At 46.1% G+C, this 25,327-nt stretch overlaps 2 protein-coding genes across 7 annotated transcripts; one reads left to right on the forward strand and one right to left on the reverse strand.

The window, feature by feature from the left end:
• Positions 1 to 1,635: 1,635 nt before the first annotated feature.
• LOC121535787 (FACT complex subunit SSRP1) lies at positions 1,636 to 22,699 on the reverse strand. 6 transcript variants are annotated; one of them, XM_045215884.1, is made up of 20 exons: positions 22,626 to 22,699; positions 21,253 to 21,344; positions 20,485 to 20,670; positions 19,915 to 20,020; positions 19,621 to 19,823; positions 11,663 to 11,763; positions 10,895 to 11,024; positions 10,252 to 10,355; positions 9,744 to 9,872; positions 9,354 to 9,471; positions 9,061 to 9,164; positions 8,845 to 8,917; positions 8,729 to 8,734; positions 7,985 to 8,117; positions 6,978 to 7,023; positions 6,621 to 6,738; positions 6,183 to 6,350; positions 5,704 to 5,801; positions 2,762 to 2,942; positions 1,636 to 2,123 (listed from the first exon to the last, which is right to left on the reverse strand). In XM_045215884.1, exons 1-20 carry the CDS (start codon positions 22,669 to 22,671, stop codon positions 2,058 to 2,060), a joined length of 2,208 nt encoding a protein of 735 aa, XP_045071819.1. In that variant the 5' UTR covers positions 22,672 to 22,699; the 3' UTR covers positions 1,636 to 2,057. The 6 variants fall into 6 exon arrangements, with proteins under 6 accessions (XP_045071819.1, XP_045071818.1, XP_041699006.2 ...); XM_045215883.1 differs by having other exon boundaries at positions 19,621 to 19,841; XM_041843072.2 differs by lacking the exon at positions 22,626 to 22,699 and adding an exon at positions 21,994 to 22,050 and having other exon boundaries at positions 19,621 to 19,841.
• On the forward strand, positions 22,067 to 24,161 carry pold4 (DNA polymerase delta 4, accessory subunit). Its single transcript, XM_041843078.2, has 5 exons — positions 22,067 to 22,220; positions 22,655 to 22,775; positions 23,059 to 23,148; positions 23,420 to 23,531; positions 24,002 to 24,161. The coding sequence occupies exons 1-5, from the start codon at positions 22,152 to 22,154 to the stop codon at positions 24,024 to 24,026; spliced, it is 417 nt and encodes a 138-aa protein (XP_041699012.2). The 5' UTR covers positions 22,067 to 22,151; the 3' UTR covers positions 24,027 to 24,161.
• The last annotated feature ends 1,166 nt before the right edge of the window (positions 24,162 to 25,327 follow it).

Here is a 25,327-nt window from a genome sequence, read left to right on the forward strand (position 1 = left end):
CCAGGTCCGCAGGGAGTCTAGTTTTCTTCCATTTCCGCTCAGCTGCCCGGAGCTCTGTTCTGTGAGCTCGCAATGAGTCATCAAGCCACGGAGCTGGAGGGGAGGACTGAGCCGGCCGGGAGGATAGGGGACACAGAGAGTCAAAGGATGCAGAAAGGGAGGAGAGGACGGTTGAGGAGGCAGAATCAGGAGATTGGAGGGAGAAGGATTGAGCAGAGGGAAGAGATGATAGGATGGAAGAGGAGAGAGTAGTGGGAGAGAGAGAGCGAAGGTTGCGGCGGCGCATTACCATCTGTGTAGGGGCAGAGTGAGTAGTGTAGGAGGAGAGCGAGAGAGAAAAGGATACAAAGTAGTGGTCGGAGACATGAAGGGGAAACCACAGCCCTCCTCATGAAACCACAGCCCTCCTCCTTCCTCTAACTCAGTCCAAGACCACAAAACAACACATTTCACTGCACCTATCCGGTGTATGTGACAATAAAACATCTATCTACTGTATAAAGGTATATCAATCCAGGGCTAGTATATAGAGAGGAGAGGGTAAGTGCTGTGGTAGATAAACAATATAACTGTCATATACAGAAGATGGTGTGATTGGAGAGAGGGGTGTGCAGAGAAACTGAGAGAGAGGGAGAACAAAAGGGAGAGAGAGAGAGAAAGAACAAGAAAATAGAGGGGAGAGAGAATGAATAATTTCGTATGGCTGGAGAGAGAGTAGGGAGCAGGAGGAGAAGATTGAATGCGTTCCTTTAGAGTGCTTGTCATCAGTATCAGATTACGCACAGACACTTAAAAGACCGACCTCCTCCATCCATTTCTCTCTCCTATCCTCCCCATCATTCTCACTTCTCATAATTGACCACACCGTGGTATATTGAAACCACAGCCCTCCTCCTTCCTCTAACTCAGTCCAAGACCACAAATCCTTCTAAACCACTTTGAGTAACCATATTGTTTATTGTGCTTCGCTAATTGCAAAAGCTTCCATCCAGGACCTCTATACCAGGCGGTGTCAGAGGAAGGCCCTAGAAATTGCCAAAGACCACCCTAGTCATAGACTGTTCTCTCTGCTACCGCACGGCAAGCGGTACCGGTGCGCCAAGTCTAGGTCCAAAAGGCTTCTTAACAGCTTCTACCCCCAAGCCATAAGACTGCTGAACAGCTAATCAAATGGCTACCCGGACTATTTGCATTGACCCCCTTTTTTACACTGCTGCTACTTGCTGTTTATTATCTATGCATAGCCACTTTACCCCTACCTACATGTACTGTACATATTACCTCAGGTACCTCGACTAACCTGTACCCTGCACATTGACTCGGTACCGGTACCCCCTGTATATAGCCTCTTATTGTTATTTTATTGTTGCTCTTTTTTATTTTATTTATTTTTTATTTTATTTAGTACATATTTTCATAACTCTTATTTTTCTTTAAACTGCATTGTAGGTTAAGGGCTTGTAAGTAAGCATTTCACGGTAAGGTCTACACCTGTTGTATTCGGCGCATGTGACAAATAGAATTTCATTTGATTTTGTTTACTTGTGTGTGTGTCTGGGTGTGTGTGCATGTGTGTGTTTGTGTGTATGAACATCTGTATATGAAAGACAGCATTTACATCAGTGAGCACCAAAACACTGAAAAAGAGCATTTACTTAAAATATTTAATTTAGTAATATTCTGAAAAACTACATTTCACAGCAGGCAAGGGTTTTTACCTGAGTTGTTCAAAGCCTAAACCGACAGACAGTGTCATGCATGTGTAGCTGGGAAATGTAGTAATGACACTGGTCAAGTTATGGGATTTTTGCACTGGGCTAAAATCATTAAATACAGTATTTCTCTTCCTGAGATAAGGGGGATCGTTTTACAATTCCTGGACAGAATATTTTTCAATACATCGGTATGAATTATCTTCATACTTGCTTCATGTACTTTAAAATAGGATATAATTAGTGTGTGAGAGAGGAACAGAGGGCGGTAGAGAGTTCACAACCCCTCTCCACACTTTGCCCTCTTTTCTCTCTCCATCTCCTTCCATCTCTTTCTCTCTTTCCTCAGTCTGATCCTGAGTCGGAACTGGGTGGGGTCAAAGCCACCTCCTCCTCTTGTTCATCTGAACCCTGAGAGAGATGGAGAGAGAGAGAGAGAGAGGGAGAGAGTGGGGAGAGAGAGGGGGATGAGCGAGATGGAGAGAAAGAGCGAGAGAGAGAGAGGGGGGGAGAGAGCGAGGGGGGAGAGAGCGAGGGGGAGAGAGAGAGAGAAAGAGAGAGAGAGAGAGAGAGAGAGAGAGAGAGAGAGAGAGAGAGAGAGAGAGAGAGAGAGAGAGAGAGAGGGAGAGAGAGAGAGAGCGAAAGGGAGAGAGAGAGAGAGAGAGAGAGAGAGAGAGAGAGAGAGAGGGAGAGAGAGAGAGAGAGAGAGAGAGAGAGAGAGAGAGAGAGAGAGAGAGAGAGAGAGAGAGAGAGAGAGAGAGAGAGCGAGAGCGAGAGCGAGAGAGAGAGAAAGAGAGAGAGGGGGGAGAGAGAGAGAAAGAGAGAGAGGGGGGAGAGAGAGAGAGAGAGAGAGCGAGAGAGAGAGAAACGAGAGAGAGAGAGAGAGAGAGAGAGAGAGAGAGAGAGAGAGAGAGAGAGAGAGAGAGAGAGAGAGAGAGAGAGGCGTGAACATGATTAAACAAAACAATTGTCTGAAATGCCATACTTGTAGCAAAATATATGTGAAGTACAGTGTGTGTGCACGCGCGTGTGTGTGCAAGTGTCCTCACCTTGCGTTTGCGTTTGCCCTTGCCTCTGTCTGACTCTGAGGAGCTCTCTTCGCTGGAGATAAACTCCCTGCTCTTAAAGCTGTCGTTTCCTGTCGTTGTCTCGCTCGCTCTCTCCGTCCCTCCACCAGACTTCCCCTTCTTATTCTTCTCATCGTTCTTCCCCCCCTTCTTCTTCCTCTCCCTGAACACATGAAAAAGAGGAAGAGATTAAATACAGGATAAATAAGCAAACCTTCAGACCAAAATACTTCAAACATGATGCACCTTTTGGTGTTATGATCAGCAAAACTCTTACATGATAATCTATGATAATCTATGATACAGACCCAGACTAAACCTAGTCCTGGATTAAAAAGCATGCTCAATGGAGAATCTCAATTAAAAATGATTTCTAGTCTAGCAGTATGCTTCACCTGGGTCTGGGAAACCACCCCACGTTCTATATACTGTAAATTATATACAAGTAGTGCATAAATTGTATCTATACTCTTAGAAAAAAAGGTTCTGGATAGAACCAAAAAGGGTTCTAGTGCTTGCTTCATATTCATAGGCTGCACCGCCATCACTCGGTCGCGTCATGCCATTGTTATGAATGTTCTCAAGCCGCCCTCTACCGGCGGTGCCAAAGTGGTGCCCTAAAGTGGTGATAAGCCCAGTCATTCTGGACAGAGGCTAACTACTGTTTCGTGTAAATGCCTGGAAATACGATGACATTGCTAAAGTAGTCAAATATTTAGTAGGAAACAACTTTAGCAGCATTATCATGTCGTTAAATTTACTTTAGACAGATGGCAACGTTGTCATTAGCTAGCAAAGTTTGTCGAAAATAGCTAGCAATGCTAACATTAGCGAGCTAAAATATGGTGGCCTCCCCTCAATCTTAGCTAGCTAACGTTATACTGCATCTAAAGTCAATCAGGCGACATCAAAACGATGACAAAATATTTTCTTACTAATTATTTGCCTCCTTTTGAATGTCATTGTATTTCCAAGCCACTGTCATGCACTTTTGATGAAATCTTCATCAGCGCTCATTGACGATGCATTGAGTAGAATGCTCAGTCGGGCATCAGTCCAAAATGAACGTTCAAAACAATATTGTGACAAAACATGAATATGGCACCCTTAAAGGTTCTATATAAAATCCCTTTGTAGGGTTCTTTGATCAGAACCCCAGGGGTTCTTCTTCACTGAACCAACATTGATTCCATATAGAACCCTTGGGTTCCCTGTAGGGTTCTATATGGAACCAATTTCGGTTCTATATTGAATCTTAAGGGGTGCCATGTACAGTGCATTCGGAAAGTATTCAGACCCCTTCACTTTTTCCACTTCTGTTACATTACAGCCTTATTCTAAAATTGATTAAATAGTTTTTTCCCCTCATCAATCTACACACAATACCCCATAATGACAAAGCAAGTTTATAATAACGGAAATATTACATTTATATAAGTATTCAGACCCTTTACTCAGTACTTTGTTGAAGCACCTTTGGCAGTGATTACAGCCTCGAGTCTTCTTGGGTATGACGCTACAAGGTTGGCACACCTGTATTTGGAGAGTTTCTCCCATTCTTCTCTGCAGATCCTCTCAAGCTCTGTCAGGTTGGATGGGGAGCGTCGCTGCACAGCTATTTTCAGGTCTCTCCAGAGATGTTCAATCGGGTTCAAGTCTGGGCTCTGACTGGGCCACTCAAGGACATTCAGAGACTTGCCCCGAAGCCACTCCTGCATTGTCTTGGCTGTGAACTTAGGGTCGTTGTCCTGTTGGTAGGTGAACCTTTACCCCAGTCTGAGGTCCTGAGCAATCTGGAGCAGACTTTCATCAAGGATCTCCCTGTACTTTGCTCTGTTTATCTTTCCCTTGATCCTGACTAGTCTCCCAGTCCCTGCCGCTGAAAAACATCCCCACAGAATGATGCTGCCTCCACCATGCTTCACTGTAGGGATGGTGCCAGGTTTCCTACAGACATGATGCTTGGCATTCAGGCCAAAGAGTTCAATCTTGGTTTCATCAGACCAGAGAATCTTGTTTCTCATGGTCTGAGAGTCCTTTAGGTGCCTTTTGGCAAACTCCAAGCGGGCTGTCATGAGCCTTTTACTGAGGAGTGGCTTCTGTCTGGCCACTCTACCATAAAGGCCTGATTGCTGGAGTGCTGCAGAGATGGTTGTCCTTCTGGAAGGTTCTCCCATCTCCACAGAGGAACTCTGGAGCTCTGTCAGAGTGACCGTCGGGTTCTTGGTCACCTGCCTGACCAAGACCCTTCTCCCCCGATTGCTCAGTTTGGCCGGGTGGCCAGCTCTAGGAAGAGTCTTGGGGGTTCCAAACTTCTTCCATTTAAGAATGATGGAGGCCACTGTGTTCTTGGGGACCTTCAATGCTGTAGACATTTTTTGATACCCTTCCCCAGATCTATGCCTCGACACAATCCTGTCTCGGAGCTCTACGGACAATTCCTTCAACCTCATGGCTTGGTTTTTGCTCTGACATACACTGTCAACTGTGGGACCTTATAAAGACAGGTGTGTACCTTTCCAAATCATGTCCAATCAATTGAATTTACCACAGGTGGACTCAAGTCAAGTTGTAGAAACATCTCAAAGATGATCAATGGAAACAGGATGCACATGAGCTTAATTTCGAGTTTCATAGCAAAGGGTCTGAATACTTATGTAATTAAGGTATTTCAGATTTTAATTTTTTTACATTTGCAAAAATGTCTAAATACCTGTTTTTGCTTCGTCATTATGAGATATTGTGTGTAGATTGATGAGATTTTATGTATTTAATCAATTTTAGAATAAGGCTGTAACATAACAAAATGTGGACAAAGTGGAGGGGTCTGAATACTTTCCAAATGCACTGTCTGAAGCAAGCATGGAACCCTTTTTGGTTCTATCCAGAACCTGTAGGTGTTTAACAGGGACATGATACTGTACTTTTTGGAGGGGGCAGAGGATCCTCCTCCACTCTCTCTGTACTCCCTCATCGCTACCTCATAGTCCTTCTTCGCCTCCTCCGCTTTCCCATCCCACTCCTGACAGACAGACAGAGAGAAAGGGGGAGAGGGAGAGGGAGAGAGGGGGAGAAACAAAGAGAGAGAGAGAGTCAGAGATGGAGAGAGAGAGAGAGAGAGAGAGAGAGAGAGAGAGAGAGAGAGAGAGAGAGAGAGAGAGAGAGAGAGAGAGAGAGAGAGAGAGAGAGAGAGAGAGAGAGAGAGAGAGAGAGAGAGAGAGAGGGAGGGGCGGAGAAAAAGAAAGAGAGAGATAGTTAATAAGTCAACAAGATGTATTTTACATTTTTACACACTAATGAAAGGGAGAGGAAAAGAAAGACAAGAGGGAAGGATGAGAGGAGGACATTTGCAGTATTGGTATCTCTCTCTCTCTCCCTCCCTCTCCCCCTCCCTCTCTCACACCTCTTTCTGCTCCTTCCCCAGTTCCCTCCACATCTCTCCGGCCCTCTTGGAGATCTCTGTGATGGATATCCCAGGGTGCTCTGCTTTGATGCTCTCGCGGCTGGCGTTCAGCCACAGGAAATAGGCGCTCATTGGCCTCTTGGGGGCGCCACTGTCCTTCTGCTTTTTCTGGGGAGAGAGAGGGAAGGAGGGAGAGGGGAGAAAAGAGAGAGGGAGAGAGGAAGAGAAGAGGGAGAAAAACAGAGGTGAAGGGAGAGAACAAGCGAAGAGGAGGAAGGACAGAGAAAGAGAGGAAAGAGGAAAAGGGAGGAAAGAGGGTGAGAGATAGAAAGGAAGAGAGGAAAGACGGGTTCATTTCAGATGAGGTACTTCGTTTTACCTCTCCTCCCTCTTTCCCTCCAGTCCTCCCTCCCTCTCTCTACTCCCTCCCTCCTTTACCTTGCGTGGTTTCCTCTCCTTCACCAGTTTGGCCTTCTTGGCTGGTCTCTTCTTCTTTTCTCTGTCACTGTCTCCCCCCTGTGCACTGCTGTCACTGGCTGACGCCTTACTGTCATACCTAAGAGTGAAGGAGACAGAGAGAGAAAGAGAGAGACGGGGAGGGGGGAGAGAGAGAGAGTGTGAGGGGGGAGAGAAAGAGAAAGTGTGAGAGTGAGAGTGAAAGAAAGAAAGGAGGCAAGTGAGAGAGAGGGTGGCAGGATGAGAAGAGAGAGGGGCAAGTGAACGAGATTGACTGATAAAAACATTGAGAAAAAGCGGTAAAGATAAGGGAGCGATGGATTGAAAACTAATACGTACTCTTCTGCTATGTCATCATCCTCCTCTCCAGGGTTAAAAGACTCATCTGGAAGACAAGAGAAATAACTGTGATTGGCCCTGCCTCCTGTCACTCACCGCTCTCACCCTCTGATTGCCCCAAGCTCCTGTCACTAGTGCTGAGCGATTAACCGAAATGTCTGTTCTTTTTTGTTTTTTAAACAACTTATTGACTGACAACGATTCAATTATTTGAATTCCATTCCGTTATTTTCTGTGATCCCAATGTACAGTTCCTCTCTAAATACATCAGATTAAGCCCGAACTGTGTGATGTAGTAAGGAGTTGTAGGTTCCAACAGGCCAATATTCTACACTGTTTAGTGCAGAAAACATGGTAATTAACTACAATGACCATAATCCATTGCGAGCCTACTTGTCCGGTCAGGGCAGACACGGAGAGCGAGAGAAGAGACAGAAGAATGCGCTATCGAGAAGGATAGAGAGCAGTTGCTATCTGAAAATACATGATCTAAGTGGTTGATAGTTGGTATTCAGCGGTCATAAAACTATGCCTTATTTACTTTGAAGAACTACTAAAATTGTGATTTTGTCAGACAGCATAGGCAGCAGCTCTATAGAGATGAGACGATGACTTGGAATGAAATAATAAAGTCATCAAATAAAACAAATGTGATATACACAACAACTGAACATTTTATTAAAGTAAAGTTATTTGAATAAATAATGGTTAATAAGTGTTAAGCAGTAATGGACAGTCACTACCATAATGGGACTTTTATTCATTGTTTTATTCTGTGTTGTTACAGCATTCAACCCACATAATGCATTGTGCATTTAATGTTTTTAAAAATGAGCGAAACTGAAATCAAAAACCGTGATTAGTTTTTCATAATCAAACCGAAACCGAACCAACTTCAATAATTGCTCAGCAATACCTGTCACTCACTGCTCTCGCCCTCTGATTGGCCCAGCGTCCTGTCACTCACCGCTCTCGCCCTCTGATTGGCCAAGCCTCCTGTCACTCACCGCTCTCTTCCGCTGAGTCATCGCTGTCATTGGCCTCCTCTCTGATCTTGCCCTCCGCTTTCATCCTCTCCAGGTAGGCGTCGTGCTGGTCCTCGTCTGAGTCCTCCAACATGTCATCTTTACCCTTCATACCCTGACAGGACGATAATACACAGTAGCATCATTGTAAATACACAGTAGTATCATAGTAAATACACAGTAGCATCATAGTAAATACACAGTAGTATCATAGTAAATACACAGTAGCATCATAGTAAATACACAGTAGTATCATAGTAAATACACAGTAGTATCATAGTAAATACACAGTAGCATCATAGTAAATACACAGTAGTATCATAGTAAATACACAGTAGTATCATAGTAAATACACAGTAGCATCATTGTAAATACACAGTAGTATCATAGTAAATACATAGTAGTACTGTAGTAATACACAGCAATATCATTCGTTGTAAAACGCAGACAATCCATGTAAAGATGCCAACTAACTCTGGGAAATATACACAGTGAACAAAATTGAAAATGTTGACTCACTTACTTACCAAGTTAGGTGTTACTTTGCTAAATCATCAGTAATAACACACACACAGATTTAGACTCCTCCCTCCCACCCCCCCAAATCCATAAGAGACAGGCAATGCAATTAACACCCCCAATCCTGATCATACCATTCTCCCAAATCACACATCATGCAGTCACATCATGCAGTTTAAAATCAAACCACCTGAGTACAGGACCAACCTTTTTCTACAGGACCACAACACAGAGAGACAGAGAGGACAGGTCAGTGGATGATTGGATGAACACATGAAAGAGTGAAATAGTGGAGTTTACAGGTGAACAGGTGAGATGTTTACCTCTTTGATTCCTCTGTTCTTGATGCTGAGCTTCTTGGCGGTCACAAAGTCAAACAGCTTCCCATACTCCTCTCTGACGGAGAGATAGAACGAGAGAGAGCGACAGAGAGATAGAGAGAGAGAGAGGATGGAGTGAAAGGTGAGAGACATGACAAAGGTGTGTATGAATAAGTGTGTGTGTGTGTATGTGTGAGTGTTTGTGTGTGTATCCATCACCTCTCAATGCTGCTGAAGGTGAACTGGGTGCCCTGCTTGGTCTCGATCTCAAAGTCGAAGGAGCGCGTGGTTGTGGTGCCTCTGGCAAAGTTAACACACGACACCTGGATGGATGGATGGATGGATGGATGGATGGATTAATGGAAGAAGAAGAAGAAGAAGAAGAAGAAGGAGGAGGAGGAGGAGGAGGAGGAGGAGGAGGAGGAGTAGAAGAAGTAGAAGAATGAAATAAAGAACAAAATGAAAAGGAATACTTGAATGTCCCATAAAGAAAGATAATAGGCATACGGCACCTCCTCGAAGCGCAGGTGTACAGGGGGCTTGTGTATGTAGATGAAACCACTCTCCAGAGGGTAGAGCAGGCCTGACGACGCTTTGTAGGAACACGTTATACACTGTGTCCCCGAGTGACTGGAGGGGAGAGAGGTAGTTTTAAGAGAAAGTTCTATTTTAGAGTGTAATGAGAGTGTGATAGAGACAAGACAGACCAACATGAACGTCGGCTGTGCGCAGCAGGTCGCCGTCCTATCGCCTCTGACCACTGAACATCGGACGTCATTTTCTGTTCATTTCCAGTACAGTTTGTCGACTACTGGGCGCGGCTGACATTCACGTTGTTTAGTCTTGTCTTAGAGGTGTGTGTATGAATGTGTGTGTGTAAACGTGTGTGTGTAAGTGTTTACCCCAGGAAGTTTCCTGGCACGGTAATCTTCCTGTTGACCAGAGCCTTCATCACCCTGCTGACCATCTCATAGAGAGAACCTGACATGTTCTTACTGAGCTTCCCCCCATAACGCTTCTCCACCTCTTCCCTAGAGAGAGAGAGAGAGAGAGAGAGAGAGAGAGAGAGAGAGAGAGAGAGAGAGAGAGAGGACAGAGGGGAGAGAGAGAGGGATAGGGGAAGACAAACAATATAAATAAATGAAACAAAAAGCATGAAATATAAACCTCGTTATCTAATCTGTTCGATATCTTCTAACATTTACCATTCTTTCTCATACACTTACAACTTCTCTCTCTTCGCTCTCTCTCTCTCTCTCTCTCTCTCTCTCTCTCTCTCTCTCTCTCTCTCTCATTCTCTTATATTTCTATCTCCCCAATGTCTCTCATGCCCGCCCCTCATAGTTTCTCTCACACAGTCTCTCTCTCTCTCTCTCTCTCTCTCTCTCTCTCTCTCTCTCGCTCTCTCACTCTGTCATGTTGAGGGAGAGGCTGAGGTCCTCCTCCTTGGAGAAGAGCAGGATGAGGAAGTGGTAACGTGTCTGCCCCTGTTTAATGGGCGGGTCTAGACTGATCTACAGAGAGGGAGGGAGGGAGGGAGGGAGAGAGAGAGAGAGAGAGAGAGAGAGAGAGAGAGAGAGAGAGAGAGAGAGAGAGAGAGAGAGAGAGAGAGAGAGAGAGAGAGAGAGAGAGAGAGAGAGAGACAGAGAGAGAGAGAGAGAGAGAGAGAGAGAGAGAGAGAGAGAGAGAGAGAGAGAGAGAGAGAGAGAGAGAGAGAGAGAGAGAGAGAGAGAGAGAGAGAGAGAGAGAGAGAGAGAGAGAGAGAGAGAGAGAGACAGAGAGAGAGACAGAGGGAGGGAGGGAGGAAGAGAGAGAGAGAGACAGAGGGAGGGAGAGAGAGAGAGAGAGAGAGAGAGAGAGAGAGAGAGAGAGAGAGAGAGAGAGAGAGAGAGAGAGAGAGAGAGAGAGAGAGGGAGGGAGGGCGGGCGGGAGGAAGGGAGGGAGAGGGAAGGAGAGAGGGAGACAGACAGAAAGACATTTGTATACAAATTGTATACAATCTTGAGGTCTTACATATGATGACTATTCAAACACACACACCAGTAGTACTCACCATGAAGAACATCTGCCTCTGGTCCTTGTGTGGTAGTAGAAAGAGACGTAGCACAGTGGTGTAGGGGATCTTATAGTCAAACGTCTTACCATGGAGGTGGAGAAAGCTAGGGTAGATACGGATATCATACCTGAGAGAGAGAGAGCGAGAGAGAGAGAGAGAGAGGGGGCGGCAGGGGGTGACAATGCAAGAGGTGAAGAAAGGGTTAGGTGTAAATAAGGGGGGTTATATTTCTGAAAGTTTGTCTGGGCAAAAGGTAGCTTAAGTATAGAAAAGGGGTGCCGGAGTTTGGCGTAGGTGTCTACACAGCCAACCCTATGGCAGGGAATCATATCTCCCTTCCAGCACTTTCCGACCTGACCATCCGCTTCAATCTATCCCCAGTTACATGTTTAACTGTAGAGCATCCTGACTGGTTGCATCACCACCTGGTATGGCAACTGCTCGGCATCTGACCGTAAGGCGCTACAGAGGTTAGTGCATATGGCCCAATACATCACTGGGGCCAAGCTTCCTGCCATCCAGGACCTCTATACTAGGCGGTGTCAGAGGAAGGGCAAAAAAATTGTCAAAGACTCCAGTCACCCAAGTCATAGACGGCAAGCGGTAGCGGAGTACCAGTCCGCATGTGACAAATAACATTTGATTTGATTTAATAAAGTCACAAAGTAAAGGGGTAGATCTTAATTATTTTGCCCCAGGTGAAGGTGTAGTTTGGCATGGATAAGGTGTGTGTATATATGTGTGTAAAGGTGTGTGTGTCCCTACCTGCCCCTGGGCGTGAGACACTGCAGCTCTTTGAAGATACACACAGCATCTCCTGTAGCCTGGATCACATCTGCCTTGGACAGCACACTGTCTCTAAACACCTGAGAGGAGGACAAAACATGAAACATTACATACAATATCTACATTTCATTTACATTTCAGTCATTTGGCATAGACTTGTGTTCAAATCCTCTTTAGATACTCATGTATTTCAGTTTAAACATGTAGAACTGGTATCCCAATAAAGTTGAACTTGACGGTTGGTGGCAGTTCAGTTGCACTGCTAGTCCAAGTCGTTTGAGTGTCTCATTATTCAGACAGAGATGTCTAGTCACTGAGTCCTGACACTGAAGTTTGTTGAGGAGAAGAGTTTGCTCTGCAGGACTGAAAATGTCAAAACATCCATAATACAAGCTGACTTCGGTCGTCAGTTGGATGGTGTTTCCTCCGACACATTGGTGCAGCTGGCTTCCGGGTTAAGCGAACAGTGTGTCAAGAAGCAGTGCAGCTTGGCAGATCATGTTTCGAAAGGACGTATGGCTCTCGACCTTCGCCTCTCCCGAGTCAGTTGGAGAGTTGCAGCGATGAGACAAGATCGTAACTACCAATTGGATAGCACGAAATTGGGGAGAAAAAGGGGGTAAAAAAAACGACTACAAAAAACATCCATAATACTGGAGGCTATGAGAGGCTATGCGCTATCCTGCAGACTTTTAGTAAATATTTTTTTTGAATTTTGTTTTTTATGTTTTATTTATTTTTCCCTTTAACCTTAACCCTAAACTTTGTATTTATTATTATTTTTGTAATTATAACAACAACAAAAAAATTGGGGGTAGATCAGCTTTAATATTGCAGGTAGAATGTAACTTCCATCAATGTAATTGTCTGCATCACTTCCAATCCCCCATATGGGTTTTTTTCTCGCAAATGTGTATATATATATATATATATATATATATATATATAGTTGAAGTCGGAAGTTTACATACACTTAGGTTGGAGTCATTAAAACTCGTTTTTCAACCATTCCACAAATTTCTTGTTAACAAACTATAGTTTTGTCGGTTAGGACATCTACTTTGTGCATGACACAAGTAATTTTTCCAACAATTGTTTACAGACAGATTATTTCAATTATAATTGTCAGAAGGTGTGCTGTGAAGGTGTGGTGCAGGAATCAAGCGCAGGACGCAGGAACTTAGTCCAATAGACTTTAGTGAACCAAAACTCAAAACGAGTCAAAAGAGCTTGGATACGAGCGATTACGCACACAGGCGTAAAATCAAACAAAATAACAATAACGCACAAACACGTGCAAACCCTAACCCTAACCCTAACCCTCTCCAACACAGAGGAGAGAACGAAGCACAGACATACACGACAGCAAGTACAATCACACACAACACATGACAAACACAACGAGAACTTATAGGACAATAATGAATGCTAAACGATAACAGGTGTACAACATCAAGACAAAACCAAACGAACATCGAAACATACAACGGTGGCAGCTAGTACTCCGGAGACGACGACCGCCGAAGCCTGCCCGAGCAAGGAAGAGAGGCAGCCTCGGCCGAAACCGTGACAGTACCCCCCCCCTTGACGCGCGGCTCCAGCCGTGCGCCGACCCCGGCCTCGGGGACGACCAGGAGGACGCGGAGCAGGGCGCGTCGGGTGACTACGGTGGAATTCTGTCAGGAGAGACGGGTCCAAAATGTCTCTCCTCGGCACCCAGCACCGTTCCTCCGGGCCGTACCCCTCCCACTCCACGAGATATTGGAGACCCCCCATCCGACGTCTCGAATCCAAGATGGACCGCACGGTGTACGCCGGTGCCCCCTCGATGTCCAATGGGGGCAGAGGAGTCTCTCTGATCTCATCTTCCTGGAGTGGACCAGCTACCACCGGCCTGAGAAGAGACACATGGAACGAGGGGTTAATACGATAGTCACTAGGCAGTTGTAATCTGTAACACACCTCGTTCAATCTTCTCAGGACTTTAAACGGCCCCACAAACCGCCGACCCAGCTTCCGGCAGGGCAGGCGGAGGGGTAGGTTTCTGGTAGAGAGCCAGACTCGATCACCAGGTGCGTACACCGGCCCCTCACTGCGGTGGAGATCGGCGCTCGCCTTCTGACGACGGATGGCCCGCTGCAGGTGGACGTGTGCAGCGTTCCACGTCTCCTCCGAGCGCCGCACCCACTCATCCACTGCAGGAGCCTCGATCTGGCTCTGCTGCCATGGTGCCAGAACCGGCTGGTAACCTAACACACATTGGAAAGGGGTTAGGTTAGTTGAGGAGTGGTGTAGGGAATTCTGGGCCATTTCTGCCCAGGGAACATACCGTGCCCACTCCTCCGGCCGGCCCTGGCAGTATGATCTAAGAAACCTACCCACATCCTGGTTCACACGTTCCACCTGCCCATTACTCTCTGGATGGTAACCCGAGGTAAGGCTCACCGAGACCCCCAAACGCTCCATAAATGCTCTCCAGACTCTGGAGGTGAACTGGGGACCTCGATCAGACACAATATCCTCGGGTACCCCGTAGTGCCGGAAAACGTGGGTGAATAGAGCTTCGGCGGTCTGTAGGGCAGTAGGAAGGCCCGGCATAGGGAGCAAACGACAGGCCTTAGAGAACCGGTCCACAACGACCAGTATAGTAGTATTCCCCTGCGAGGGGGGAAGGTCAGTGACGAAGTCCACCGAGAGGTGAGACCATGGTCGTTGTGGAACGGGCAGGGGTTGTAACTTACCGCTAGGCAGATGTCTAGGCGCCTTACACTGGGCGCACACCGAGCAGGAGGAGACATAAACCCTCACATCCCTGGCTAACGTGGGCCACCAGTACTTAGCACTAAGGCAGTGCACTGTCCGGCCAATACCAGTATGTCCAGAGGAGGGTGACGTGTGAGCCCAATATATCAATCGATCCCGAACCTCGAGCGGGACGTACGTCCGACCTCCGGGCATTGAGGAGGACTAGGGTCGGTGCGCAACGCCCGCTCGATTTCAGCATCGACCTCCCACACTACCTGTGCCACCAGACAAGACTCCGGCAGTATGGGAGTGGGCTCCACGGACCTCTCCTCCGTGTCATACCGCCGAGACAGTGCGTCTGCCTTACCGTTCTGTGACCCAGGGATGTACGTGATCTTAAATACGAACCGGGCCAAAAACATGTTCCACCGCGCCTGGCGAGGGTTCAGTCTCCTAGCTGCCCGGATGTACTCCAGGTTACGGTGGTCAGTCAAAATGAGAAAAGGGTGTTGAGCCCCCTCAAGCCAATGCCTCCACACCTTTAGGGCCTGTACCACGGCTAACAGCTCCCTGTCCCCCTACGTCATAATTTCGCTCCGCCGGACTGAGCTTTTTGGAATAAAAGGCACAGGGGCGGAGTTTAGGTGGCGTGCCGGACCGTTGCGAAAGCACGGCCCCTATACCGGCCTCTGATGCGTCCACCTCTACCTGAAATGGTAAAGCGGGATCCGGATGCGCCAGCACGGAGCCGAAGTAAACAGGTCCTTCAGTCTCCCAAAAGCCCTGTCCGCCTCGGCTGACCACTGCAAACGCACCGGACCCCCCCTTCAAAAGAGACGTTATGGGAGCTGCCACCTGTCCAAAACCCCGGATAAACCTCCGGTAGTAATTTGCAAACCCCAAAAACTGCTGCACCTCTTTAACAGTGGTTGGAGTCTGCCAATTACGCACGGCTGACACCCGGTCAACTTCCATCTTCACCCCTGACGCAGACAACTGATAACCCAAAAAGGAGATCGACTCCTGGAAAAACAGACATTTCTCTGCCTTGACATACAGGTCGTGCTCCAACAGCCTCCCCAACACTCGGCGCACCAGGTCCACAGGTAGACGAGTACACAAGAATGTCATCTATGTACACGACCACCCCCTGCCCCTGCATGTCCCTGAAGATCTCATCCACGAATGATTGGAAAACTGGAGGAGCGTTCATCAACCCGTATGGCATGACAAGATACTCGTAATGAACCGAGGTGGTACTAAACGCTGTCTTCCATTCATCGCCCTCTCTAATGCGTACCAAGTTATAAGCGCTCCTGAGATCTAATTTTGTGAAAAAACGCGCCCCGTGCAATGACTCCGTCATGGTCGCAATCAGAGGAAGTGGATAACTGTACTTCACCGTGATCTGATTGAGACTACGGTAATCAATGCACGGGCGTAACCCTCCATCCTTCTTCTTCACAAAAAAGAAACTCGAGGACGCAGGGGAAGTGGATGGCCATATGTATCCTTGTCTCAGAGATGTGTCTATGTAAGTCTCCATATCTCTCTTCTCCTCTTGAGACAGAGGATACACATGGCTCCGTGGGAGCGCAGCTCCTGCCTGGAGGTCTATCGCACAATCTCCCTGCCTATGAGGAGGTAACTGTGTCGCCCTCGACTTACTGAAGACAATAGCCAAATCCTCATACTCGGGGGGAATGTGCAATGCGGGCACCTGGTTTGGACTCTCCACCGAGGTAGCCCCCACGGAAACACCTAAACATCGCCCCACACACTGGGCAGACCACTCCATCAGAGCCCTCTCCTGCCACGAAATAGATGGATTATGGATACTCAACCAGGGCATTCCCAGCACCACCGGATACGCAGGAGAGTCGATCAGATATAGCTGGATAATCTCCTCATGACCCCCCTGCGTACACATCCTAAGTGGTGCTGTGACTTCCCTGATCAAGCCCGATCCCAACGGACGGCTATCTAGGGCATGAACGGGGAATGGGACGTCAACAGGAAGAAGGGGAATCCCTAATTCTAAACAAAATTTACTATCAACAAAATTCCCAGCCGCGCCTGAATCTACTAGCGCCTTATGCTGGGAATGAGGTGCAACCTGTGGAAATCGCACAGGTATACAGAAGTGCGCAACAGAGAGCTCTGGGTAAGTGGGGCGCCTACTCACCTGGAAGGACTCCCCAGTGCGGAGCCTGTCGTCTTCTCCCCTAGGAGATCCTCCCCAGCACCTAGCCGCGGTGTGTCCTCCACGGCCACAGTTGGTGCAGGGGACGGCCCCCCTCGTGCTCCGACCCCTCCTCTCTCTAGCGCCAGCACCCCCGAGCTCCATAGGGCTCGGCTCGGAGGTGCTGGAGGATGGAATGGACGGACCCCCCTCGGAACGTCCGCGGGTAGCCAGCAGGGTGTCCAGCCTGATGGTCATGTCCACTAACTGATCGAAAGTGAGGCTGGTATCCCTGCAGGCCAGCTCCCAACGGACGTCCTCTCGTAGACTACAGCGGTAGTGATCGATGAGGGCCCGCTCATTCCACCCTGCATCCGCCGCTAGAGTTCGGAATTCTAAAGCGAACTCCTGGGTGCTCCTCCTCCCCTGCCGGAGGTAGAATAGACGCTCCCCCGCCGCTTTCCCCTCAGGTGGATGGTCAAACACAGCCCTGAAGCGGCGGGAGAACTCTGAGTAGGTGATAGTGGAGGAGTCTATTCTCCTCCACTCGGCGTTGGCCCATTCCAACGCCTTGCCGGTGAGACAGGAGATGAGCGCGGACACGCTCTCGTGTCCCGAGGGCGCCGGGTGTACGGTGGCCAGGTATAGCTCCACCTGTAGAAGGAAGCCCTGACACCCGGCAGCGGTCCCATCATATGCCCTCGGGAGCGAGAGCCGAATTCACCTGGGTTCCGGAGCTTGTATGGGCTGACTGGCTGATGGTGATGGCACGGAAGGTGGAGGTGTGGGTGTCCCTCTAATCTCCCAGCGTTGAAGCGTGTTGATCACGTCCTGAAGGGCGGTCCCGATACGAAGGATCTGGTCGTTCTGCTCGCGGACCCGCTCCTCCAGAGACTCAGGTGCTGCTGCGGCTCATGCTGATTCCATCTTAGGTGTGTGATTCTGTCAGAAGGTGTGCTGTGAAGGTGTGGTGCAGGAATCAAGCGCAGGACGCAGGAACTTAGTCCAATAGTCTTTAGTGAACCAAAACTCAAAACGAGTCAAAAGAGCTTGGATACGAGCGATTACGCACACAGGCGTAAAATCAAACAAAATAACAATAACGCACAAACACGTGCGAGAACCTCTCCAACACAGAGGAGAGAACGAAGCACAGACATACACGACAGCAAGTACAATCACACACAACACATGACAAACACAACGAGAACTTATAGGACAATAATGAACGCTAAACGATAACAGGTGTACAACATCAAGACAAAACCAAACGAACATCGAAACATACAACGGTGGCAGCTAGTACTCCGGAGACGACGACCGCCGAAGCCTGCCCGAGCAAGGAAGAGAGGCAGCCTCGGCCGAAACCGTGACAATAATTCACTGTATCACAATTCCAGTGGGTCAGAAGTTTACATACACTAAGTTGACTGTGCCTTTAAACAGCTTGGAAAATTCCAGAAAATGATGTCATGGCTTTAGAAGCTTCTGATAGGCTAATTGACATCATTTGAGTCAATTGGAGGTGTACCTGTGGATGTATTTCAAGGCCTACCTTCAAACTCAGTGCCTCTTTGCTTGACATCATGGGAAAATCAAAAGAAATCAGCCAAGACCTCAGAAAAAAAATGGTAGACCTCCACAAGTCTGTTTCATCCTTGGGAGCAATTTCCAAATGCCTGAAGGTACCACGTTCATCTGTACAAACAATAGTACGCAAGTATAAACACCATGGGACCACGCAGCTGTCATACCGCTCAGGAAGGAGATGCGCACTGTCTCCTAGAGATGAACGTACTTTGGTGCGAAAAGTGCAAATCAATCCCAGAACAACAGCAAAGGATCTTGTGAAGATGCTGGAGGAAACAGGTACAAAAGTATCTATATCCACAGTAAAACGAGTCCTATATCGACATAATCTGAAAGGTCACTCAGCAAGGAAGAAGCCACTGCTCCAAAACCGCTATAAAAAAGCCAGACTATGGTTTGCAACTGCACATGGGGACAAAGATCTTACTTTTTGGAGAAATGTCCTCTAGTCCGATGAAACAAAAATAGAACTGTTTGGCCATAATGACCATTGTTATGTTTGGAGGAAAAAGGGACATGCTTGCAAGCCGAAGAACACCATCCCAACCGTGAAGCACGGGGGTGGCAGCATCATGCCGTGGGGGTGCTTTGCTGCAACATCTCAAGACATCAGTCAGGAAGTTAAAGCTTGGTCGCAAATGGGTCTTCCAAATGGACAATGACCCCAAGCATACTTCCAAAGTTGTGGCAAAATGGCTTAAGGACAACAAAGTCAAAATATTGGAGTGGCCATCACAAAGCCCTGACCTCAATCCTATAGAACATTTGTGGGCATCACTGAAAAAGCATGTGCGAGCAAGGAGGCCTACAAACCTGACAGTTACACCAGCTCTGTCTGGAGGAATGGGCCAAAATTCACCCAACGTATTGTGGGAAGCTTGTGGAAGGCTACCCGAAACATTTGACCCAAGTTAAACAATTTAAAGGCAATGCTACCAAATACTAATTGAGTGTATGTAAACTTCTGACACACTGGGAATGTGATGAAATAAATAAAAGCTGAAATAAATCATTCTCTCTACTATTATTCTGACATTTCACATTCTTAAAATAAAGTGGTGATCCTAACTGACCTAAGACAGGGAATTTTTCCTAGGATTAAATGTCAGGAATTGTGAAAAACTGAGTTTAAATGTATTTGGCTAAGGTATATGTAAACTTCCAACTTCAACTGTACATTGTGATCTTGTCTATATGTTCTTGACTGCTACAAAATGAATTGCCTCTTGAGGACATTAAAGTTTTCTGAATATGAATATGGGACTAATATGGAAGTCTATACCAGACGTTGACGAATGCTGCCGTCCGTTTGTTCTGACCTTTGCTGCAAAAAAAACACATTAAAACGTAAAGAATATTTCAGTGAGTGTGGGTTTTCCTTTCCAGACACACACTCACACACACAAACACAGCCCCCCACCTCCACGGGTTCTGGCCCCTCTTCCGTGGTGGCGGCGTCCCCGGGTGGGACGTAGAATCGGACCTCCATGAGCGACACCTCTGCCTCGTCGTTCTGGTGGAACTCCAGCGTCACCTCATTCTTCCCCGTGGCGCACTGGGACACGCTGGCCAGGGGGATCTCAAACACTGGGCTGTCGCTCACCTCGAATGACAGGAGAGGGCCTGGGAACGGAAAATAGACTGTTTTGGAGCCAAAATGTTACAACCAAAATGGCCTCCGACAACTTGAATATGGTGGTAGTGTTGTCCTCACCAGAGAATTTGGCGGTGCCCCAGTTCCAACCCTTCACACATAACTCCTTCTCTGACAGCTCCACTTTGTAGTGGGCTTTGAAGTACTCAGAGATCTTCTCAAAGTCCTGGAGAGAGAGGGGAGAGAGGAGTGGGGTGGAGAGCGAGAGAGAAGACAATGTTTATTTTCCATGCTGCCTTTCCTGTTTCAAATGGTTCTATTCTATACTCCTCTCTGATCTCGTTCCTACTCCAAACTCACTCTTTACTCTGTTTTCATTCCCATTCTTTCCTCTTTCCACCTTTCCATCTCTTTCCTCCCTTTTCTCCTTCTTTCTTTCTTCCATCATCCATTCCTCCCTCCCCTTCATCCTTATCTCCTTCCCTCCATCTCTCTGTCTCCCCTCAACGATATCTCCCTCCCTCCTGTCTCCTCCCTCCCTCCCTCTCCTCTCTCCTCCCTCCCTCCCTCCCTCCCTCCTTTTTTCCTCTCCTCCACCCCTTTCCTCTCCTCTCTTCACCTCTCCTCTACCCTCACCTCTCCTTTACCCTCCTCCCCTCATTCCTCTCTCTTCCCCCCATCCCTCGTCACCGTGTCTCTGAAGCCGTCATATTTGTAGATGTGTCCGGTGCTGGTGGTCAGCTTGATGCCCTGTCCCAGACACACACGTCTCCACTGGGCCTGAGACAACTCCGCAGCTGGGATGCTGTCCACCCTCCCTGTCTTAGTGCTCTTATACACCACACTCTGTCTACCGAACCGCAGACGCCCGTCGTTCTGGGGAAACACAGTACATACAGTACCAGTCAAAAGTTTGGACCTACTCATTCAAGGGTGTTTCTTTATTTTTTACTATTTTTTACATTGTAGAATAATAGTGAAGACATCAAGCTGTCATCAAGGCAAAGGGTGGCTATTTGAAGAATCTCAAATATAAAATATATTTTGATTTGTTTAACACATTTTTGGTTACTATATGATTACATATGTGTTATTTCATAGTTTTGATGTCTTCACTATTATTCTACAATGTAAAAATTTTTAAAAATTAAGAAAAACCCTTGAATGATTAGGTGTGTCCAAACTTTTGACTGGTAGTGTATATAGTGTTGACATACATATACAGTATAGAAACACCTGAAGTATACATAGACACACACACACACATTTAGAATAGTTTGTAATAGTTGACTTCTTACTGCATTGTCAGATATGTGTTGCTATGCAGAAACACACACAGACAGTCTCTCCTCGAGTCCTCTCTCTCTCTTTCTCTCACACACACACACACACACAAACACACACACACACAAACACATGCATGCACACACATACACACGCACGCACGCACACACTTACCCATGACCCTTTGACCTCCTGGTAAATGTCACTGAACTCCAGTGTGTCGACCATGGCAGCTGTTCCTCTGGTCCTCAGGAGCCAGTCTACCTCTAATACCACACACAGAGAAAGGACAACCGTCTGCCTTCATTATATTGGTCCTCTAGCTCAATTGGTAAAGCATGGGGCTTGCAATGCCAGGTTAGTGGGTACGATTACCGGGACCACCCATAAATAAAGTGTAGGCACGTAACTGTAAGTCGCTTTGAATAAAAGCGTCTGCTAAATGGCACATATAATATTACTACCGTATCTACTGTACTGTACTGTGTATAGTATAAACTAACTACAAACTCATATAAATATAATTCTTATTCTAACTCTTTCTAACTCTATATATAAATTAGTAAACATTTACATTACATTTTATGTGCAGGAAGTGGACTAAATCTTACTAAGCAGACCAGATGCAAAATGCATAAATTCAAATTACTTATATGGAAACCTGTATGAACTGCATGTCCCAACAATTTAGTACAATGGGCCTTGCAGTGAAGATTATAACAACCAACCAAACTTGCTTGTTATGTGTAGCTTTCAGCTGTCAAGCAAATTGGTACTGAGACATGTAAATAACCCTTATGACATGTAAAAACTCTTATGCAATACATTACAGCTTGCTATAATGGTGTCATTACTATGTTATTGTTTACCGATTATAGTTGATCTGTGGAATAACGTCTTGTTTACATTACTAACCGTTGTGTTGTAGCTGTCAACTTGTAATGTGCGTTGGGAGAAAGTCAAGTCTTTGCGTCGTGTGCGTCGAAAGTGACGTAACCAAGGCTGTAATGTGTTACGTTTGATGTTTTTTTCTTCTGTTGGTCTGGGTTTGTTGCGTTTCGATTGATTGGTTCATGATAACATACAAATTGATCATCAGGCAAAAACCGAAGTGTAAAGACATCGAACACAATTGTGATCAGGTATGTTATAAAACTATATCAAGGGTCTGATGAAACGTTTTTGCATACAATGAATTGCACAAGTGCAAGAAACCTATGAAAACGCGCAGAATAGTTCATATGATAGTAATGCATACAAAATACTTTGCATTGGTGGCGAAATATCGCCTAAATTGCCAGTTATGCAGCTAATGTTTGCATTACGGACTTCAATCCGTTTGTATAGGAACTGAGGTTGGGGGTGGGGCGTTCAGTCGCTGTGTCAAAATGTAATTCTGCCTTGTGTGTACTGTTCACAAACTTCAACCCGCAAACTATACTGCAATCTTGGTTTAAAGGAAACAATAATGTTACTATTGAAACAGAAACACTGCCTACTCATCAATATCAGTAGAAAACACACGCTCTCTGTCTGTCTGTACATACGTCTGTCTGTACATACGTCTGTCTGTCTGTCAGCCAGGTCAGCCATGACGGCCAAACGTGCAGGTCTGATCACCGACTCCTACAAGGTGGTGAAGAGATCCAGGAGAGAGGAGAAGAGAGAGAAGAGGGCCCCATCGCCTCCCCAAAAGGGTTAGACGTGTGTGTGTGTCCAGCAAACCACACAGCAGTCATACAAGACAGATGGAACATTGTAATATAGTATGAAATTGAACTACTGTTTTCAAATGACACCCAAATCATTTTATTGAGATAATGAATAGAACACTAGAATAGTTGTATTGGTCTCTGTAGAGGAAATTAGTGATTCAGGTGATGCAACTCAACTTGTCAATCGAGCACTATTTCCCCAGCTGTATGTGATTGGTCATGGTGGTGTCACTCTAACTTCGCTTCCTGTCTGTCGTCCAATCAGACGCTGAGCCGCGCCCCCTCACGGCCAGAGATAAAGAGCTGCAGGAGCTGAGACAGTTTGACCTGGACTGGCGGTATGGACCCTGCACAGGTACCCTGCAGCAACCGGTGTTAACTATCTGACAACATATTTTTAATACAGTTATTCATAATAACAATATGCAGCACAGTGGCGCGCCAATGTTTAATCTTTGCACGGTCCTTTTATCTTGTAATTTTTTTGTGTTTCCTCTCCTGTTACGTATTGCTTTGTGAATTGTTTTAATCCAATCCAATTGTTTTCCTTCCTGTATCTCATAGTGTTATATGATCTACAGTAGCATTCCTACTCCCTCTCTACTCACACTCTCTCTCTCTATCAGGTATCAGTCGTTTGCAGCGGTGGGAGAGAGCTGCACAGCATGGGTTAAACCCCCCTCAGGAGATCAGAGATATGCTGCTCAGCGCAGACACAGACCCAGACTACACACACTGGTACTATGAACAAAATAGTACACACACAACGCACACACACACACACACACACACACAAATGCATGTACATTCTTAGAAAAAAGGGTTCCAAAAGGGTTCTTCGGCTGTTTCCATAAGATAATCATTTTTGGTTCCAGGTAGAACTCTTTTGGGTTCCATATAGAACCCTCTGTGGAAAGGGTTTTACATGGAAACCAAAATGGTTCTATCTGGAACCGAAAAGGGTTCTTCAAAGGTTTTCCTATGGGGTCAGCCGAAGAACCCTTTTAGGTTCTAGATAGCACCTTTTTTTCTAAGAGTATACACACACACAAAAAACTATCTTTCATAAACACACACTTCGGAACCATTACAAATGTATTCCAGCCATACAGCATCATACGTAATGTTGTACATAACAGTAATGAGAAATTATGCATTTGTCATATTTTGTTGTTAAAATATTGTCTTTGTACTGTTTTGTCTTTCAGCCTGTGGAGTGACTATCCATTGTGAGAAATAGAAAGAGGTGAGACAGAGAAGATAAAAGAAGAATGTGCAAAGTTCATGTGGTTTTGTTTTTGTTAAGTTCAAGTTTGACTGCAAACCATCACACTACACTTTTTTATTAAAAACCCTTTTCTACCAAAATATCTGTTTTTGTTAGGTCTGTCACACACACACACACACATACAGACACACATACAGACACACATACAGACACACATACACACCACTACCTCCGTCACACATTTGGTTCACTTTTGAGACATACATAAATATTTTTATTTAGGTAACCTATTTCAAACTAAAGTATTTAAATGGTATATGTACCAGAGTGAGGAAGAGGGAGAGAGAGGTCGAGAGAGGGACAGTCAGATGTTGCTATTACTAGTGGTCCTCTGTAGCTCAGCTGGTAGAGCACGGCGCTTGTAACGCTAAGGTAGTGGGTTCGATCCCCGGGACCACCCATACACAAAAAAAAAAAAAAAAAAAATGTATGCACGCATGACTGTAAGTCGCTTTGGATAAAAGCGTCTGCTAAATGGCATATTATTATTATTATTATTATTATTATTACTTGCTAATGATGTGTGTCAAAAGCGTTCCACAAGGTGTCAAAAGCGTTCGACAGGGATGCTGGCCCATGTCTCCAATGCTTCCCACAGTTGTGTCAAGTTGGCTGGATGACCTTTGGGTGGTCGACCATTCTTGATACTCATGGGAAACTGTTGAGCATGAAAAACCCAGCAGCGTGGCAGTTCTTGGCACAAACTGGTGCGCCTGGCACCTACTACCATACCCAGTTCGAAGTCACTTACATTACATTTTTGTCTTGCCCATTCACCCTCTGAATGGCAAACATACACAACCCATGTCTCAATTGTCTCAAGGCTTAAAAATCCTTCTTTAACCTGTCTCTTCCCCTTCATCTACACTGATTGAAGTGGATTTAACAAGTGACATCAATAAGGGATCATAGCTTTCACCTGGATTCACCTTGTCAGTCTGTCATGGAAAGTGCAGGGGTTCTTAATGTTTTGTATACTCAGTGTATATGTAGCTATATAGTTATCATTACTCATTGTGTATTTATACCTGTTGTTTACGAAGCATGTGACAAATAAAATGTGATTTGATTTGAGTAATAGCCTAGAATAAATGATGTAGGCTAATGTGTTGCATCAGACGAGCAATAGCCTACTGATGTTAATGTGAAGTCCTACAGAGCAGATAGGAGGTTGTGTGTGTGACAGTGTGCGTGAGAGAGAGAGAGAGCAAGAAAGAGAGAGGAGGTGGGGGGCGGTGCACATAAA

Source organism: Coregonus clupeaformis, unplaced genomic scaffold, assembly GCF_020615455.1.
Source record: "Coregonus clupeaformis isolate EN_2021a unplaced genomic scaffold, ASM2061545v1 scaf0544, whole genome shotgun sequence".
NCBI classification, from domain to species: Eukaryota; Metazoa; Chordata; class Actinopteri; order Salmoniformes; family Salmonidae; genus Coregonus; species Coregonus clupeaformis.